Source organism: Gobio gobio, assembly GCF_949357685.1.
Source record: "Gobio gobio genome assembly, chromosome: 10".
Classification (NCBI taxonomy): domain Eukaryota; kingdom Metazoa; phylum Chordata; class Actinopteri; order Cypriniformes; family Gobionidae; genus Gobio; species Gobio gobio.
In genome coordinates this window covers 9,468,007-9,488,234 of record NC_137116.1, presented here as the reverse complement: position 1 = coordinate 9,488,234, position 20,228 = coordinate 9,468,007, and the positions used below count along the sequence as shown (strand labels likewise).

Here is a 20,228-nt window from a genome sequence, read left to right as displayed (position 1 = left end):
AATGCTACTTATCCGCCTGATATATAGTTAGTCCTGCCCATAATGTGAGGGAGCGAGTTTCAACACAGCTCAAAAAGCATGTGTCAACTAGTCTAGTTTTCCACCTTGGCATCCTGATATCTGTTACAACAAGAAATCACAGGTCTCACATAAACATATTTCAGTCATGACAACTCTTGGGATAAACTTTTAGTATGTTAATGAATATGTCAGGTTAGTAGGATTGGTCCTGCTCTTCTAAACCTGCTACTACAAATACATGCTTTGGTTCTTGTCTAGGTACAGAACTGTTGAATGAAGAGTCAACTGTAAAACTTCTTTATAGGGGAAAAAACTATTTGTCCACATCATCGTTATTTATTTTATTTATTTAACATAGTTGTTTATTTAACAAGGAGGTTCTTCAACAGTCGGCAGTTCTTTTCAAACATGTCTTGTGTACCTTTTTCTGCAGGATCTTGACCTTCTTCTCCTTGACCTCCAACATGTCCTTCAGGTCACATATCTCACTGTTCAGCGTTCCCTTCTCTTCTATGAGATCCTGGATCTGTTTGCTCTTCCTGTTTAGGAACGTCTCTCTCTCCTCCAGACGCAGACGCAGAGCATCCACCTTCAGACACAATTCAAATCGAACAATGGTAATCCTCAAAGCTGGCTTTTATGTTTGAGCTTTTTTATTTGTCACTACTCTATAAAAGTCAACAGGAAATCATAGGAGGAGAAAGATGGGCTGAAAGATGGAAACGAAACTAACCAGATTCAAACCCAATTCTCCCAAATCAGCACAACACTGGAGCAACACTAACCTTCTTCTGTTGAAAGTTAATACAACAACAACCACAAAAGACACCATCTAACTTTCTTATTCCCAGTTCTGTGAGGCTTGTGAAAAAAGAACAGCGATATACACTATATTGCCAAAAGTTTTGGGACGCCTGCCTTTACATGCACATTAATTTTTAATGACATCCCATTCTTAATCTGTAGGGTTTAATATGGAGTTGGCCCACCCTTTGCAGCTATAACAGCATCAACTCTTCCGGGAAAGCTTTCCACAGGGTTTAGGAGTGTGTTTATGGGAATTTTTGACCATTCTTCTAGAAGCGCATTTGTGAAGTCAGGCACTGATGTTGGACAAGAAGGCCTGGCTCGCAGTCTCCGCTCTAATTCATCCTAAATGTGTTCAATCGGGTTGAGGTCAGGACTCGTCAAGTTCCTCCTCACCAAACTCGCCAAACTCGCTCATCCATGTCTTTAAGGACCTTGCTTTGTGCGCAGTCATGTTGGAACAGGAAGGGGCCATCCCCAAACTGTTCCCACAAAGTTGGGAGTATTAAATTGTCCAAAATGTCTTGGTATGCTGAAGCATTAAGAGTTCCTTTCACTGGAACTAAAGGGACAAGCCCAACCCCCGAAAAACAACCCCACACCATAATCAAACTTTGGCACCTGTGGCCATGGAAGTGATTGGAACACCTGATTTCAATGATTTGGAGGTGTGTCCCAATACCGTCTGTAAAAGTTTTAAAGATAAATGGAGTTATTGTCTCCTAAAATAAAGAATCGATTCTGAACTGAAACGAGTCATCAGTAATTCAGTCTCACTTCCTGCTGCATCTAGGTAGGTTTGCAACTAATTAGCATAATGTCCACCTCTGGTCTTGATTGGCTGAACAGCGTCTCTTTGCCCCGCCCTCACACACTGTAGTTGTATCTGAGAATGGAAGAGGTTGGTTGGTGTTGTTCATGTGGAGAAGATGCTATTTTCTGCTAAGATTGATATGGTAAAACCCACGCCATCGTTACTGTTCGTATCACTGTGTGTCAAGAGCTGAGATTCAGATTATGATAATGAGCGTTTGCTTTCTGACCAATCATAGCAGAGCAGCTCTCAGAGAGGCGGGTTTAGAAAGGATGAATCCTTGATGGAAGCGTTTCAGACACTGAGAGAAAAGAGCTGATGATGCAGTGGCTTTTGACCTTGGATGCATGAGAACATTGCCTGAGAACTAAATTAGGAACCTTTAAAATAGCATAATAGCTGCATTTTGAGATGTTTACTGGGTATTTTATAATCATAAAAGACACCTATTGAAGTCTGATATATAGGCGGGTAAGCAGGTTACATAATTTCAGACTATTAAAAATGCAGGGAGATGTGAGACCTGAGGATTCGGTTACTCTTCACCTGAGAGGTACATGTGCATAGCTGCTACAGGGTGTTGTGCAAAACAAAACACACCAGAAAACACACATTTAGTTTCCAGTGAATAAATATCATATTTCATACACACTGTAGAGCTGTAGGGCAAGTTGAAGATTTTTGACATCATAATCGGCCTCAAATACGTGACGTGTGTGATTTTGACTGACCTCTGTCTGAAGGACACATGCTCTGTGTTCTTTGGCTGTGAGCGATTCCTTCAGGACCTCTATGTGCTGTTTGCAGTCTGAGTTTTGATTGGTCAGCGCGTCAAGCTTCGTTTGCAGTGTCGTCGACTCAGAGTCTTTCTTTACTACTTCCTGTTTCAGCAGATCAACCTGAGACATTGAGACAACAATTAGTAAAAAACAATATACACCCAGAGAGGAACTAGAGAGATGAAATGCTGAATTGTGTTCTGCGTGTTGTCATAGACATTAAAATAAGAAAAGATTTGTAATGAGTAATTGTCATGAAATACTTGTTGCCATGTCCTGGTTAAGGTTGTCTAAAAATATACTGGACTCATAGGTTTTGTTAGACACTGATCTACAATGTGACTTTTTTATCCAAAAAAAGAAATTAAAGCTCATTATGTCTCCATCCATCCAACATCAATAAAAGGAACAAAAATGGCATTGAGGAGAAGATAATTTATAATGTCTCTGAATTAACAGAATTGTTATGACCCCTCAAAAATCTCATACAGAGATATAGACTACATAAATCAAGAGCATGCACAAGTTGGTTTGCTTGGTAAAAAAATAATAATTGTACAAAATGTCCTCATTCTTGAGATTTTGAATGTTTCACAAAGTTTCTATAGGAGCATTGCTTGGATAGAAAACCAACGTACGGCACAAACTGTGATGATCTGCAGGGGGTTCTGGCCACAATTATGGAGGCTAATATCTCACAAATCCTTCAGATTGGTCAGATGACAAACTCCCTTCAATTTACATAATATTTATTTTTTAAAAATCAGAGGAGGAGGGAATAATCTTAATCTGACACTTACAATCACATTACAATTGATGTGTGATCAAACCTGTCAAGATTAATTTGGTGCCCAGTGTGAGAAACTACTACAGAGTAGTGTTAGTTACTCAGTTTTGCAACTTCAGAAAAAGTACCTATCTATCCACCCATCTCTCCATCCTAACCTTGTTCTTCATGAACTTTGAGTGGTTCTTATAGACTTCCATCTGTTTGAATTCTTCTCCCTGGCCATCTGTGTGCAAAAGGCCATTTGTCTTCATCGTTTGGATCTCGTCCTCCAGGTCTCGAATATTCCGCTCCAGTGACGCAAGTTTGGTGTCCTGTGTACGTGATGTACAAACAGCCAAGGGTGAATGATAAGGATAAACTTTATTTGTGTGATGTTATGGAGAAAGAAGGTCAAACTGATCAATCAATCAATCTGTCTATCTGTCTGTCATCTGTCTCTCTCTCTCTCGTCTGAGTGTCTGTCATCTGCCTCTTTGTCTGTCTTCTGTCTGTCTCTCATCTGTGTCTGTTGTCTGTCTTCTGTCTATCTGTCTGTCTGTCTGTCTGTCTGTCTATCGTCTATCTATCTGTCTGTCTGTCTGTCTATCTGTCTGTCATATGTCTGTCTCTCATCGGTCTATCTGTCTGTTTGTCATCTGTCTGTCTCTCGTCTGTCTGTCTAATATCTGTCTGTCGTGAGTCTGTCTGTGCGTCTCTGTGTGTCTGGTGTTGTCAGTCTGTGTCTCTCGTCTGCCAGTCTGTCTGTATGTGTGTCATCTGTCTGTCTATTTGTCTGTCTCTTGTCTGCCTGTCTGTCTCTCGTCTGCCTGTCTGTCATCTGTCTGTCACTCGTCTGCCTTTCGTCTGTCTGTCTGTGTGTCATCTGTATGTCTGTCTCACGTCTGCCTGTCTGTCTATGTGTCGTCTGTCTGTCTCTCATCTGCCTGTGTTTGTGTCTGTCTGTTTGTCTGTGTGTGTGTGTGTGTGTGTGTCTGTCTGTCATCTATTTATCTGTCTTTCTCTCACCTGTCATCGGCCTATCTGTCTATCTGTCGTCTGTCTGTCGATTGGTCTCTCGTCTGTCTGTCTGTCTGTCTGTCTGTGTTTGTCTGTCTGTCTGTCTGTCTGTCTGTCTGTCATCTATCTGTCTGTGTCTGTCTGTCTGTCAGACAGACAGACAGACAGACAAAAGACAGACAGACAGACAGACAGACCGATGACAGACGAGAGAAAGACAGACAGATAGATGACAGACAGACACACAGACAGATAGATGACAGACAGATAAGAGACAGACAGACAGACACACAGACAGATAGATGACAGACAGACAGACAGATAGATGACAGATAGACAGACAAACAAACACAGACAGACAGACAGATAGATGACAGACACAGACCGACACAGACAGATAAAGGACAGATACAATGTTTTGAAGAAGACCATAATCTTGAAAGATGAACATGTTCAGCTAGACGTGTGTGTGTGTGTGTGTGTGTGTGTGTGTGTGTGTGTGTGTGTGTATACACTGTACCTTCCATATGAAATCAGGCTCATAACACAGAGCTGGAGATGTTCTCTAAAAACACATGACATGACATTCATATCAGCACACTTTAATAAGAATTTTTTAACAACCTCCCATCTGACGACACTAGCACAAAAAACAAAGATAAAACTAATGGAATGAATACAACTTCTCTTAAATCAGTATCTTGTTTGACTTTGAATATCTATTGTTAATAAAGAGCATAATGGGGATTGATCACGTTCATTTGCTGTCAGTCTATAAGCGGTTGCTTTAGGTTGAAGTTTTGCTGACTTCACAGTCTGTTGTTTTCAGTTTGTTCTTGTCTTGTTCTCATGTTTAATTGCATGTTTGAAGGGTTGCAGATGTAGGCAACGTTTGACTGGAATGTCTTGACCCAAGTTCTTTTTCATTAAATGTTTAAATGTATGTTATCATTTAGGGTGTAAAGAGATGAAACGCTCCCCTGTATTCCAGTTCATCGAAGTCAAGTGATCATGGAATTCTAAAGGGTTTCATTTCATTTCAATCATTCTCTCTGCTTGGGAAAGGCTGGTGGGAACATCACAGTGTTTTTGGCGTCCCCTGGTGGTCACCACTGACAGCCTCCTGAATCTATTATTATTATCATCTCCCAGTGAGCTTTCTATCCGATCAGTGTTGAATTTTTCAGTGTAGTTTGGAGATTGTGTGTTTTTAAGACGTGGTATGTATAAATTCCTGACAAGTTTCTTATTGGATCAATGAGTTCTATGCAAAGTAAAGAGTCTCTTATCCTGTTAACTGTGGTGCGCTGTTTTCATCATAAATTAGGTATCGTTGGAAAGTTTAAACACTGAAAATTCATCCTGTCAAACTAAATAGAGCGCAACAGTTTGATTTCGGAAGTAAAAAAAAAACTTTTCTCCATAGGGAAACTGAACGGTAACTTATGAACCTTTAAAGGGGTGATGAATTGAGAAATAAATTTTCCCTTGAGCCTTTGATATATAAAAGGTCATGGTACTATAAGAATATCCTGTAAGTTTCAGAGCTGAAAACTTCCTTGTTAGTCAAAGAAAAGCTTTTATTGACACCAGGCCCAACAAACGATCGACTTCAGGGTTTCTGATTCTGTAGCCCCGCCCACTGACTCGTTCCTGACATGATATAGGCCTACATAGAGCTAAACCGGATCAATAAACATACCGCATGAGCTTCATTCGGATTCCAATATTATGAATGCATGGATGAACTTTATTTTTAATGAATATCCAGCTCGGGATCAGACTCGGACATGTATGGGCCAGGGCTCGGAAAGCCCTATGTCCCGGGGGCTATGTGTTTTCCAGACGGGCTACCAAAACGTAAGCCCGGCCTACTGACGGGCTATCTTAAAGGTCCTGCTCTTCGTGATCCCATTTTTCAAACTTTAGTTAGTGTGTAATGTTGCTGTTAGAGCATAAATAATACCTGTAAAGTTATAAAACATGAACACGTTATATTGCACACTGTAAACACAATCAAAGCTTCAAAAACACAGGAAAAACGGGACCTTTAAATAGTGAAATAACATTCCTTTCTTGATGTGCGCGCGCGCGTGTGTGTGTGTGTGTGTGTGTGTGTGTGTGTGTGTGTGTGTGTGTGTGTGTGTGTGTGTGTATGGTTCACGTTTATATTCACCGATCAGGCGGGCCAAATAATAAAAACATTACATTCCAATCAATCGTGGGTGGATGAGATAAATCATTGTGTTTGTTTGATAAAGATATTTTGCAAGCCCTGTGGGCGATTCATTCCGGTTGGTTTCCCCACACGCTTTCAAAACAATTCAAAACAATGCCCTGTTAGCTCCGCCCACTCTGCAAATTAGTAATCGATCTCTCTACAATCTCAAAATACTTTATATATATATATATATATATATATATATATATATATATATATATATATATATATCTAATACATTTGTATTTATATGCATCTTTTGCAATAAACTTAAAACCTATCGTTTTATACATAATAAACATTTGTAAATGAGTAGTTTAATATTTCTCTATTGCTTTTAATTTGATTATGCTGTTTGCAGTGCTTCATGGGATTGTAGTTTTTTCTCTCACTAAAGGCGTTCAGTCTTGTACCGTTGTGTTTTTGTCAGATTTTCAAAAACGTTTTTGCTTCAAATCAAAGTGTGTAGTGTTGTGCTTCTCCTCTTAGCTGATTGAGTCGGTTCATGGCTTATACTGCTTTAACTAAGACTATTTTTAAATCCCTAAGGGAGAAATGAATGGGAAAAAATACTTCCAGGAACCAATACCACAGAAAAAGGGGCGGGCACTGTATTGGACACTCTATTGGACATTGTGTTACCATGGAAACAGTACTTTACGCTTTTCAGCGGGCTCCTCCCCCTAGTGGGCGGAGTCATGTTTCAAATACTACTAAATTCAAATCAAATCTTTTTCTTGAGAAAACTCTTAAAGGGACTCAAGGTTTCACATCTGACAGAATTTATATTGTGACAGAAATGTATTAATTTAATTAAATAATAATAATAATAATTTTATATATATATATAACAAATTTTATAAACAAAATCTCACGCAAACCTCAATTTTTGTGATATCAACTTCAAATTTGGAACATACATGGTTAGACATACACCTTCACCTTCACAGTCCAAATTATTTTGTAAAATATAGATTTTGAATAAAATATAAATGTTTAGTTCAGTAGATCTGCTGTACAGTAAAGTGAAATACATTTTAATTTTTTGAATTGCTTATAATCTGCCAAAACACTAATGAATTACAACCATTTAAGTTTGATTATTGTTAACAGGTTATGAAATGTACGAAGAGATGCATTATCACTGGTTAAAGCATGAAAAGCAGAGGTGAGTTTTCAGATTCAGATCAAACTGCCTTAAGTGTGCTACTCTTGTCATTAGAAGCTGGACCTGTTCCTGGATCAGGTCATATATGGAGGAGTTAAAGGTCTGACCTTCACGCTGATGACGGTGTTCAGGACTTTAGTCTGCGAGGCTTCTGTTAGCTGGGTTCTCCGGTGTAACTCCTGCGGAGGAACGCGATAGAAACAGGGGTGTCTGCTCGTCATTCTTCTTCTACGGCTTTCTGACACTGAGCTGAAGACGACGTCCTCTCTGGCTCGTTTTAAACACCTGCTATAGTACAGCACCCGTTACGTGTACGTGTTTGTTCTTCATTTCTTCTACACATGTCATCGCTGAGCAATTGTGCAACAGGTCTCTGTCTCTATCTATTATTCAATGAATTTTCTTTTCCTTTTTAACTCTGTGGCTGCCCTCCTCTAAATGCGATCCGGTAAACGCTCTCAGTCATCAATGATTCATATCAGGTGTTTTCCTCAGAGCAAACCTCAGGTTAGGGTTCGGGGTAGAAGAATAGGCCTACGTTGCCATGCACTTGCCAAGTTAGTATGTCTAAAGTGGACGTAGTTAAAGTGTAACTGTTCTTATTTACGCAAGTGTAGCTTAAAAGCTAGTGAGGAATTCGGTAGACATCCCATTTTATCTTTGCTGAGAGGTTTCATGCCTTCTTTGAAGAAGAGAGGAAGAATTCAACCACTGAGAAATTACCAGAGGTGGACAGTAACTAAGTACATTTACTTGAGTACTGTACTTAAGTACACTTTTTTAGTATCTGTACTTTACTGGAGTAATATTTTTTAGGGATACTTTGACTTTAACTTCACTACATTTGAAAGACAAATATCGTACTTTTTACTCCATTACATTTCTATCAAGGTCCTCAAAGTCGAAAGTCGTTTCTGTAGCAGCTTTAAAAGTCAGTGGATGATTTTTTTCTTCTTTAAAAGTTTTTTTGTTGTTGTTTTTTTTGCAGACAGCCTATCAGTAATCACTCTTGTATAGGGTCATATGAAGTTTCCCAACATTTTTTGAACACTGATCAGTTTATAGCAAAATTGAAGAAGACGGTTCTATGGCACACTGTTGCACCCATGGCTATACTTAAAAAGTATGTTTCAGTTTTCTCAAAAGATTAAAGATTAGTTTAGTTGGCATACACTTGATGCATGTCTCATAAAATGTAAATGTCTGGGAGAAAGATAAGAGTTAACAGTTGGGAGAATATTGGATGCGTATCAGAGTATAGGGTCCATGCATTCAGCCTTAAAGTGACAGCAGCTTTGTAAAGAGCTTTGTAACTTTTATACAAGAAATTGAAAATTTCAATACTTGTATAAAAGTTACAACACTCTATACAAATGTAAAGAAATGAGTTTAAGGTAGTCGTATGCTAGCATGTCGGATGGAGCATCACTGACTGGCTTAAACCACCATGATGGCATAGAATGCATTTATACAACAATGCAACAATAATAAAATAATGCATTGACATAAAAAAGGAAATTTACTTTTGATACTTAAGTACTTTTAAAAACAAATACTTCTGTACTTTTACTTAAGTTAAAATCTGTTTTTAGAACTTTCACTTGTAACGGAGTAATATTTGACCAGTAGTACTTTTACTTTTACTCAAGTAATAGAGTTGTGTACTTTGTCCACCTCTGGAAATTACACGGGCTGTTGATTCACTACATCACTATCAGCCCGGACAGGAATTCATACCTCAAAAAGGCTGCAATTGTTTTTTTCCCTGTATGTTTGAGCTTGGGGAAAATAAAAAGGTGAAACAAAACACAAAAATTCTAGGGCTGCAATAAAAATTGGCCAATGCATGTTAGAGTTCAAACAAACAAGCACCTTGAATGCATGAATTATTATTATACATTAATATTGAAGGAAAGCATCTTATTCTTTCTTTTTCCTTCAGAAAAAGAATATGATCATTCACCCTTTTTTTGACAAAAACGTATGTAAAATGTATATCTTGCTAGAGTTACAAACTAGGCTATTCTAGGTAATCGTCTAGTGCTTTAATGTGTCTACCTTAAAATAATAATAATATATCCCATATTAAACAGCAATGAACCTTTACACTGTGTAAATAGGATTGCAGTAAATGTGTCAAACTTGGAGTAAAGATGTAATTGGATTCAAGAAAGGAGCTATATTAAAAATTATTATTATTATTTAGCAGAGGCTGTGAATTATGAAATAATATAATATATACGCTCATTTTTTAAACAAGTCCCATGTATAATGTTATTTCCACTTTTATTTCCAGACTGCTTTTGTGTCTGTCATCAAGGCTTTAATGTTAAATTCAGACTCGGTTTTATCTTCACGCTGAGTTTGAAAACACCTTTTTAAATTACTTGATTGCTTAACTTGTGACTATCTCACAATATAATAAAAGTGCAAAGACTCATATGCAGTCATATCTTACAATTGGTTTTTAGAGTCTTTCTTACAATTAAAATGAGTTGGTAAGCTCTAGAAACTACAGAGCTATTTTTGATTAAACTGCATTAAACTGGAAAGAGTACAAATGCCTGAAATTCAGAAAAACGTCTGCGATGTGGTCCAACAGGTGCAGCACTTCCTCATACAGGGGAAAAAAACGTTTTCCGTTTTTCTTCGACAGATGTTTAGATGTCAATGGTTGGTATGAACAGACTGTAGTCTTGAATGAAAAGAATGAATGAAAGTCAATGACACGTAACCTATGAGTGAACATAACCTACTTACATAATTAATTCAATCTGCAGAAAACAACATATTCATAAACAACTTAATCTCTGAGTCATACGTTTCTGTATAATAATAGCCCTTGTATTATTAATTCTGGATAAGAGTTATAAATTGTGGCTAGAATTGGCCCTAATTGGATTCAATACAAATTACAGAACAAAAAAAATGGTAAAAACAGTAAACTTTTAATATTAATACTTCTCACACATTACAGCAAAAATACGACAAATGATTTTTACAACAGTTTTTAACAATTTGTTTTCAAAAAATATAAATATTATAAACATTGTACTATTTATTTTATTTTTGTGTTTTAGTAGTAACAGTAGAGCATGGCGCTCTCAATGGCAAAATCATGCGTTCAATTTCCCAACAAAATTAACAATCCTGAAACATTTCTTTGGATAAAAGCGTATGCCAAATGCATAAATGTAAATTTAAATACCCTCACAAGGTACTTGAGAAGCTGAAATTTATATATAAAATGATCTGTACAGCTGCGTTTAACCATGAAATTGTGGGTCAAATTGAGCCGCGAACGTCAAAATCGTCATAAATGTTGTACACGCATTCCCTAACACCTCAGAGTGTCACAACTGTGCAGGCATGTTCATGACCATAAATCAGAAACTGTCACAAAATTTCAAAAAATATCCTAGGTTAACCAGTTATTTTACACACATCAAACTGACCCGCAACATAATAAAAAGGGTTAGATATGACAAACAGTGCACACTTTTATCTTTCAGCTGTTTCTACTTTCTGGCATATCACTGAGTCTGATGGAAGGTGTTTAGATTGATGTATTTCTGACATTTTAGATTATGTTTCCTTCCCATACTGCAAAATATATATAGGCCAAAATATATTTTAACTCTTTCCCTGCCATTGACGGAAATTTCCAGCTTTCCATGTTTTCACACGATAGGGGGCGCTATTACACATCTTCTGAAAGAGTACAGAATCTCTGTATCAAAACACATTTGATAAAGAAGCAGAAACAAATGATAGAAGCATTGCTGACACATGTCAAATAACACGATCATCAACATTAAACAGCATATAAATCAAAATCTGCCGAATGTTACTGAATGAAATGTCGACCCAGGACGAGCTATAGGACTGTGAAGCTTTGGGGGTGTTGATGGACTCGATCTACTCCATCTGTGTCCAATCATCGCTCTGAATCTGATCTGGACGAAGTCTTTGACAAAAACAAGATTTTCTCAGCTTTTTGCTCAAATGAAATTTACCCACATTCAAGTGTTGATAAAAAAAGAATGCACGAAGCTAGAATAAAACGAGTTGTTCTGCCTAAAAGCAGAGGCTCTATTCAGATATTCATACAACAAAATATTCTGGGGGCCATGGAAATTTTGTGAAAATGATCAAAAACGCTGGCTGGGAAAGAGTTAAATATATACTAAATATGTGTTTAGTATAAGTATATATATAAACATATATGTTTATATGTTTATATATATAAACATATATATATATATGTTTATATATATAATATATGTCCCCCCCCCCCCCCCCCCAATGCATAGAACATATTCTCATTACACTTTAGCCATTTTAGAAGAAGCTCTCTGTGACATTTTTGTTGTAGGCTTTGACATTGTCCGAGACAAGAGCGACACGCAAATCATTCCAGAAGAGCGGCTGCGCTCGTGGGTTCTTGGGCCAGGAGAGGACTGACTTTTTGCACAGCCGTTTCCTCATCTGAAGGTATTTGAACTTGGGAAAGACGAGGTCCAGCAAAACAAGGACTGCAACGTCCACTTTCTCATCTAGAAGGCGCTGCTGAACCAGGAGGAAGGCTTGTTGGACCACCCCACTATAGTCACTAGGGCTAGTCAAAACAAACACTGTCTTTCTGCTGCTGTAGACTGCCTTGTGGAGATTCTCTATGCACGATACTCCAAGCAACCAGTCACGCTCCTCTAGGCAAAGTCGAAAGCGCCATCTCCCCCTGTTCTCCAATCTCGTAATCATCTCCTTGTAGATCCAATCTCTGACTGCATTGTTACTCGTATCAAAGACCACAAACGCATCATACTGGTCATCGGTCATGCTGCCGTTGGCTGGAGTGTGTCCCTTGTGTCCGGTCCACAGAATCTGGATGCAATACCACAGGTCCCAACCGTAGAGATGCTTCAGGAGGGGAATGCCGGTTGCAGCCAATGTCAACAATAAAGTGCAGAGTAAGGCGAATCCCCCAAATATCTCCTGGCATGAGCGAAGGTCAATCGAGAGGACATTCACACCAGCCAATGACTCTGGGTAAGCGCAGTGAACCTGTGTGGTGAGATGTGGGATGTCCAATTCAGTTTCTCTGAGAAATTTGGCAAACCCTGAGATAATGCAACTGCAAGTAAAAGGATTTGCATGCAGCACAAGTTTGCAGGAGCTATTATTATTCTGCGCAACAGGGCAGAATGTATAACCTTTATGGAATGACAAGGGGAGAGAATATACATCAAGGATCTTCAGCTGGTTGTGGTTGAGCATTAGGTGTTTAAGGCGAGCGGCCTGACTAAGGAAAGCCCTTGGGATTGCAACTAGTCGATTGTGACTCAAGTCCAGGCTTGCGAGACGGAGCTCAAAATGGATGTTAGGTAAAAATGAAAGCATGTTTGAACTGAGGTTCAGGTAGCAGAGCTGTTGGAGAACCGAGATGTTTCCCCACGGGAAATAACTCAGCATGTTGGAGTCGACTCTGAGCGCTTGGAGACTCTGAGGCAAGTTTACCATTACCTCTAGGGGAAATGATTTGAGCTGGTTTTCAGAAATGTCCAAGTGTGTAAGGTTAGTAAGACCCTGGAAGAAATGCACGTATTGGTTACGCCTGGAGTCCCACATGATGTCCAAACGATTTCCAGAGAAATCAAGATACCTCAGAGAAGTACTATTAAGGATGTTAGAGATTCTGAGACCAATGTGATTGTTCGCTAGACTCAGTGTTTTAAGAGACGACAAGTGTGAAAGGAATGTGAAGCGATGTCCCATTCCCTTCATGACAAAGTGGAATTCGTTGTTGCTGAGGTCGAGAGCTTTCAGAGTTCCACTAATCTCTTGGAAGGCCTTTTCAGAGTACAGGTCAATGCGGTTGTGCGCCATATTGAGGAAAGCTAGTTTGCCTAGACGCGAGAACTGCCGGCCATTTAAAGATTGACTGATGTAGTTGTAGGACAGATCTATGCATACCACTTTTTCCATGCCTCTAAAAGTACTCGCATTCAGCCATGGGATGTTGTTTTGAGACAGGTCAAATAACAGGCTTTTAGAGCAGATCTGCTTTTTGAAATGCCACATGGAATAATAAAAAGGACAGTGATCTCCTTCAGATCCCTGCATAGTGTTTGGTACGGGGACTTTTTGGATTTGCAAGTTGTGATGTTCATGGTCATGACCTTTCTCAAGGGTTTGGTATTCCGATATGGCTTCAGAATTGCAGGTTGAATAGCATGGACTGAAATCAAGCATGTTTTGGGAAAGGCCCACCTTCCTCAATGTCCTCAGCTGGCTAATAGAATCAATGCTAATGGAGCAGATGAAGTTCATACGCAGCTCCAGGGACTCGAGTCTTGGCAGTTTGATCAGAGGTGCGAGGCTGCGGTTTGATAGTTCCTTGAAGAATAAGCCACTCAGGTACAACTTTCTTAGAGCCGTCATCTTCTCTATGGCTGGCGACAGAATCAATTCAGGAAAGGTCTTCAGGGGTTCATAGTTATAAAGCAGACTGAGGGACACAACATTCTGGAGCTCTTCATAAAAGGTGCCATTCTGTATGGCGTAGGCTAGAAAGTTGTCGGATAGATCTAGATCTCGCAGATTGTGCAGCTGCATAAAGAGGTACCGAGGAATTGTACGAAGAGAGTTTCCTCGCAGACTTAGACTAATTAGAGTGTCTCTCTGATCCACAAATGCATCCGGATGCAGACGCAGAGATTGGTTGTTCGGGCATGGGAAACAGGGTTCAGAAGCATGGTCGCATCTTTGGCAGTTCCACCCCAGGTTAAGGTGTCGCAGATGTGTAAGATTTGCAAAAGACTCTTTGGTTATACGTGCGATCTTGTTCTCTCCCAAGTCTAGACTTTCTATTGAAAGTGGAAGATGTTGAGGAACAGTGGTCACATTGTTGTAACTAAGTGTAAGGTTCAAAAGCTCAGGAAGATCTTGAAACACACGTGGGTCGATGAAGTAAGGCTGATGACATGGGTTGGCGTAGAAACAATTCTTGCTTAGCAGTAGTTGTTTTAGGTGCGGTGTACCGAGAGGTTTGACGATATGAAAGATGTTGTTAAATTCCAGTCCCAAGACCAACAGCTGCTTCGGCAGAGGAGGAACGCTCTTCAGGCTATTCCCTGCTAACTGGAGGGAAGTTAGGTTTTTAAGTCCGCCAAATGCTTCTGGTTCAACATTCAGGTTGCATGAAGGCCATCTCTGCTCCTTAAAATGATCTGGTACACAGTTCCACATCAGGCTGAGCTGCTTGAGATTGGGTAAACCAGAAAATGCATCCCCTTTAATGTAGTGTATATGGTTTAGATTTAGGTTGAGTGATACAACAGCGAGGGATATGAACCTGGGGATTTTAGCAAGACGTCTGTGCTGGCAGTCGATATTTATGTGTCCATCCTTGGAAGTGTGACTTTCACATGGATAGAATTCAGGATGCATGGTTGCAAAAAGATGAAACTGATTCAGTATGAGAACCAGATACACGTGTCCAAACATGGCCTAGACACACGAGAACAAAAACATTAGAGAAAAAAATGCAATGCAAGTTAAGCTGCATTTACTTTTTACTATGCTATTCACTAGAACTGTGAAGTACAGTACTTATTTGTTAGTTACTATGTAAAGTAAAATGATGATAAAAGCATATGCTTATTCAATCATTTTATTGGAAATAAACTCATTTCCAATATTTCTTCATTGTACTAAGCAGGATTTCCTTTACATAGTATTAAATATGTCAAACTATGAAAGCTTGTTTCCGCCACAGAATAAAACATTTTAGAATATAATTGCATTTTTTTTAATCTTGCAATTCTGACTTTATATCTCACAATTCTGACTTTATATCTCGCAATTCTGACTTTATATCTTACAATTCTGACTTCATATCTCGCAATATTGACTTCATATCTCGCAATATTGACTTCATATCTCGCAATTCTGACTTCATATCTCGCAATATTGACTTCATATCTCGCAATATTGACTTCATATCTCGCAATTCTGACTTTATATCTCGCAATATTGACTTTATATCACAATTCTGACTTTCTATCTTGCAATATTGACTTCATATCTCGCAATATTGACTTCATATCTCATAATTCTAACTTTTGTATCTTGCAATATTGACTTCATATCTCGCAATTCTGACTATATCTCGCAATATTGACTATATCACAATTCTGACTTTCTATCTTGCAATATTGACTTCATATCTCGCAATATTGACTTTATATCTCACAATTCTGACTTTATATCTCGCAATATTGACTTTATATCTCGCAATGTTGACTTTATATCTCACAATTCTAACTTTATATCTTGCAATATTGACTTCATATCTCACAATTCTAACTTTTGTATCTTGCAATATTGACTTCATATCTCGCAATTCTGACTATATCTCGCAATATTGACTATATCACAATTCTGACTTTCTATCTTGCAATATTGACTTCATATCTCGCAATTCTGACTATATCTCGCAATATTGACTATATCACAATTCTGACTTTCTATCTTGCAATATTGACTTCATATCTCGCAATATTGGCTTTATATCTCACAATTCTGACTTTATATCTCGCAATATTGACTATATCACAATTCTGACTTTATATCTCGCAATATTGACTATATCACAATTCTGACTTTCTATCTTGCAATATTGACTTCATATCTCGCAATTCTGACTATATCTCGCAATATTGACTATATCACAATTCTGACTTTCTATCTTGCAATATTGACTTCATATCTCGCAATATTGACTTTATATCTCACAATTCTGACTTTATATCTCACAATATTGACTTCATATCTCGCAATTCTGACTTTATATCTTGCAATATTGACTTCATATCTCACAATTCTAACTTTATATCTTGCAATATTGACTTCATATCTCACAATTCTAACTTTATATCTTGCAATATTGACTTCATATCTCACAATTCTAACTTTATATCTCGCAATATTGACTTTATATCTCACAATTCTGACTTTATATCTTGCAATATTGACTTCACATCTCGCAATTCTGACTTTATATCTCGCAATATTGACTTCATATCTCGCAATTCTGACTTTATATCTTGCAATATTGACTTCATATCTCACAATTCTAACTTTATATCTTGCAATATTGACTTCATATCTCACAATTCTAACTATATCTTGCAATATTGACTTCATATCTCACAATTCTAACTTTATATCTTGCAATATTGACTTCATATCTCACAATTCTAACTTTATATCTCGCAATATTGACTTTATATCTCACAATTCTGACTTTATATCTTGCAATATTGACTTCACATCTCGCAATTCTGACTTCATATCTCACAATATTGACTTTATATCTAGCAATTCTGACTTCATATCTCACAATATTGACTTTATATCTAGCAATTCTGACTTTATATCTCACAATTCTGACTTCATATCTCGCAATGTTGACTTTATATCTCACAATTCTGACTTTATATCTCACAATATTGACTTTATATCTCGCAATATTGACTTTATATCTCACAATTCTGACTTTATATCTCGCAATGTTGACTTTATATCTCACAATTCTGACTTCATATCTCGCAATGTTGACTTTATATCTCACAATTCTGACTTTATATCTCACAATATTGACTTTATATCTCGCAATATTGACTTTATATCTCACAATTCTGACTTTATATCTCGCAATGTTGACTTTATATCTCACAATTCTGACTTTATATCTCGCAATATTGACTTCATATCTCACAATTCTAACTTTATATCTCGCAATATTGACTTCATATCTCGCAATTCTGACTATATCTCGCAATATTGACTTTATATCTCGCAATGTTGACTTTATATCTCACAATTCTAACTTTATATCTTGCAATGTTGACTTCATATCTCACAATTCTAACTTTATATCTCGCAATATTGACTTCATATCTCGCAATTCTGACTTTATATCTCGCAATATTGACTTTATATCTCGCAATGTTGACTTTATATCTCACAATTCTAACTTTATATCTTGCAATATTGACTTCATATCTCACAATTCTAACTTTTGTATCTTGCAATATTGACTTCATATCTCGCAATTCTGACTATATCTCGCAATATTGACTATATCACAATTCTGACTTTCTATCTTGCAATATTGACTTCATATCTCGCAATTCTGACTATATCTCGCAATATTGACTATATCACAATTCTGACTTTCTATCTTGCAATATTGACTTCATATCTCGCAATTCTGACTATATCTCGCAATATTGACTATATCACAATTCTGACTTTCTATCTTGCAATATTGACTTCATATCTCGCAATATTGACTTTATATCTCACAATTCTGACTTTATATCTCGCAATATTGACTTCATATCTCGCAATTCTGACTTTATATCTTGCAATATTGACTTCATATCTCACAATTCTAACTTTATATCTTGCAATATTGACTTCATATCTCACAATTCTAACTATATCTTGCAATATTGACTTCATATCTCACAATTCTAACTTTATATCTTGCAATATTGACTTCATATCTCACAATTCTAACTTTATATCTCGCAATATTGACTTTATATCTCACAATTCTGACTTTATATCTTGCAATATTGACTTCACATCTCGCAATTCTGACTTTATATCTCGCAATATTGACTTCATATCTCGCAATTCTGACTTTATATCTTGCAATATTGACTTCATATCTCACAATTCTAACTTTATATCTTGCAATATTGACTTCATATCTCACAATTCTAACTATATCTTGCAATATTGACTTCATATCTCACAATTCTAACTTTATATCTTGCAATATTGACTTCATATCTCACAATTCTAACTTTATATCTTGCAATATTGACTTCATATCTCGCAATATTGACTTTATATCTCACAATTCTGACTTTATATCTTGCAATATTGACTTCACATCTCGCAATTCTGACTTCATATCTCACAATATTGACTTTATATCTAGCAATTCTGACTTCATATCTCACAATATTGACTTTATATCTAGCAATTCTGACTTTATATCTCACAATATTGACTTTATATCTAGCAATTCTGACTTTATATCTCACAATTCTGACTTCATATCTCGCAATGTTGACTTTATATCTCACAATTCTGACTTTATATCTCACAATATTGACTTTATATCTCGCAATATTGACTTTATATCTCGCAATGTTGACTTTATATCTCACAATTCTGACTTTATATCTCACAATTCTGACTTCATATCTCACAATTCTAACTTTTGTATCTTGCAATATTGACTTCATATCTCGCAATTCTGACTATATCTCGCAATATTGACTATATCACAATTCTGACTTTCTATCTTGCAATATTGACTTCATATCTCGCAATATTGACTTTATATCTCACAATTCTGACTTTATATCTCGCAATATTGACTTTATATCTCGCAATGTTGACTTTATATCTCACAATTCTAACTTTATATCTTGCAATATTGACTTCATATCTCACAATTCTAACTTTTGTATCTTGCAATATTGACTTCATATCTCGCAATTCTGACTATATCTCGCAATATTGACTATATCACAATTCTGACTTTCTATCTTGCAATATTGACTTCATATCTCGCAATATTGACTTTATATCTCACAATTCTGACTTTATATCTCGCAATATTGACTTCATATCTCGCAATTCTGACTTTATATCTTGCAATATTGACTTCATATCTCACAATTCTAACTTTATATCTTGCAATATTGACTTCATATCTCACAATTCTAACTTTATATCTTGCAATATTGACTTCATATCTCACAATTCTAACTTTATATCTCGCAATATTGACTTTATATCTCACAATTCTGACTTTATATCTTGCAATATTGACTTCACATCTCGCAATTCTGACTTCATATCTCACAATATTGACTTTATATCTAGCAATTCTGACTTCATATCTCACAATATTGACTTTATATCTAGCAATTCTGACTTCATATCTCACAATATTGACTTTATATCTAGCAATTCTGACTTTATATCTCACAATATTGACTTTATATCTAGCAATTCTGACTTTATATCTCACAATTCTGACTTCATATCTCGCAATGTTGACTTTATATCTCACATATTCTGACTTTATATCTCACAATATTGACTTTATATCTCACAATTCTAACTATATCTTGCAATATTGACTTCATATCTCACAATTCTAACTTTATATCTTGCAATATTGACTTCATATCTCACAATTCTAACTTTATATCTCGCAATATTGACTTTATATCTCACAATTCTGACTTTATATCTTGCAATATTGACTTTATATCTAGCAATTCTGACTTCATATCTCACAATATTGACTTTATATCTAGCAATTCTGACTTTATATCTCACAATATTGACTTTATATCTAGCAATTCTGACTTTATATCTCACAATATTGACTTTATATCTAGCAATTCTGACTTTATATCTCGCAATATTGACTTTATATCTCACAATTCTGACTTCATATCTCGCAATGTTGACTTTATATCTCACAATTCTGACTTTATATCTTGCAATATTGACTTCATATCTTGCCATTCTGA

At 36.7% G+C, this 20,228-nt stretch overlaps 1 protein-coding gene across 1 annotated transcript; it reads right to left on the bottom strand.

The window, feature by feature from the left end:
- Positions 1 to 11,937: 11,937 nt before the first annotated feature.
- tlr9 (toll-like receptor 9) lies at positions 11,938 to 15,102 on the bottom strand (the record flags this gene model as incomplete). Its single annotated transcript, XM_079826236.1, has 1 exon — positions 11,938 to 15,102. The coding sequence occupies one exon, from the start codon at positions 15,100 to 15,102 to the stop codon at positions 11,938 to 11,940; it is 3,165 nt and encodes a 1,054-aa protein (XP_079682362.1).
- Positions 15,103 to 20,228: the final 5,126 nt, after the last annotated feature.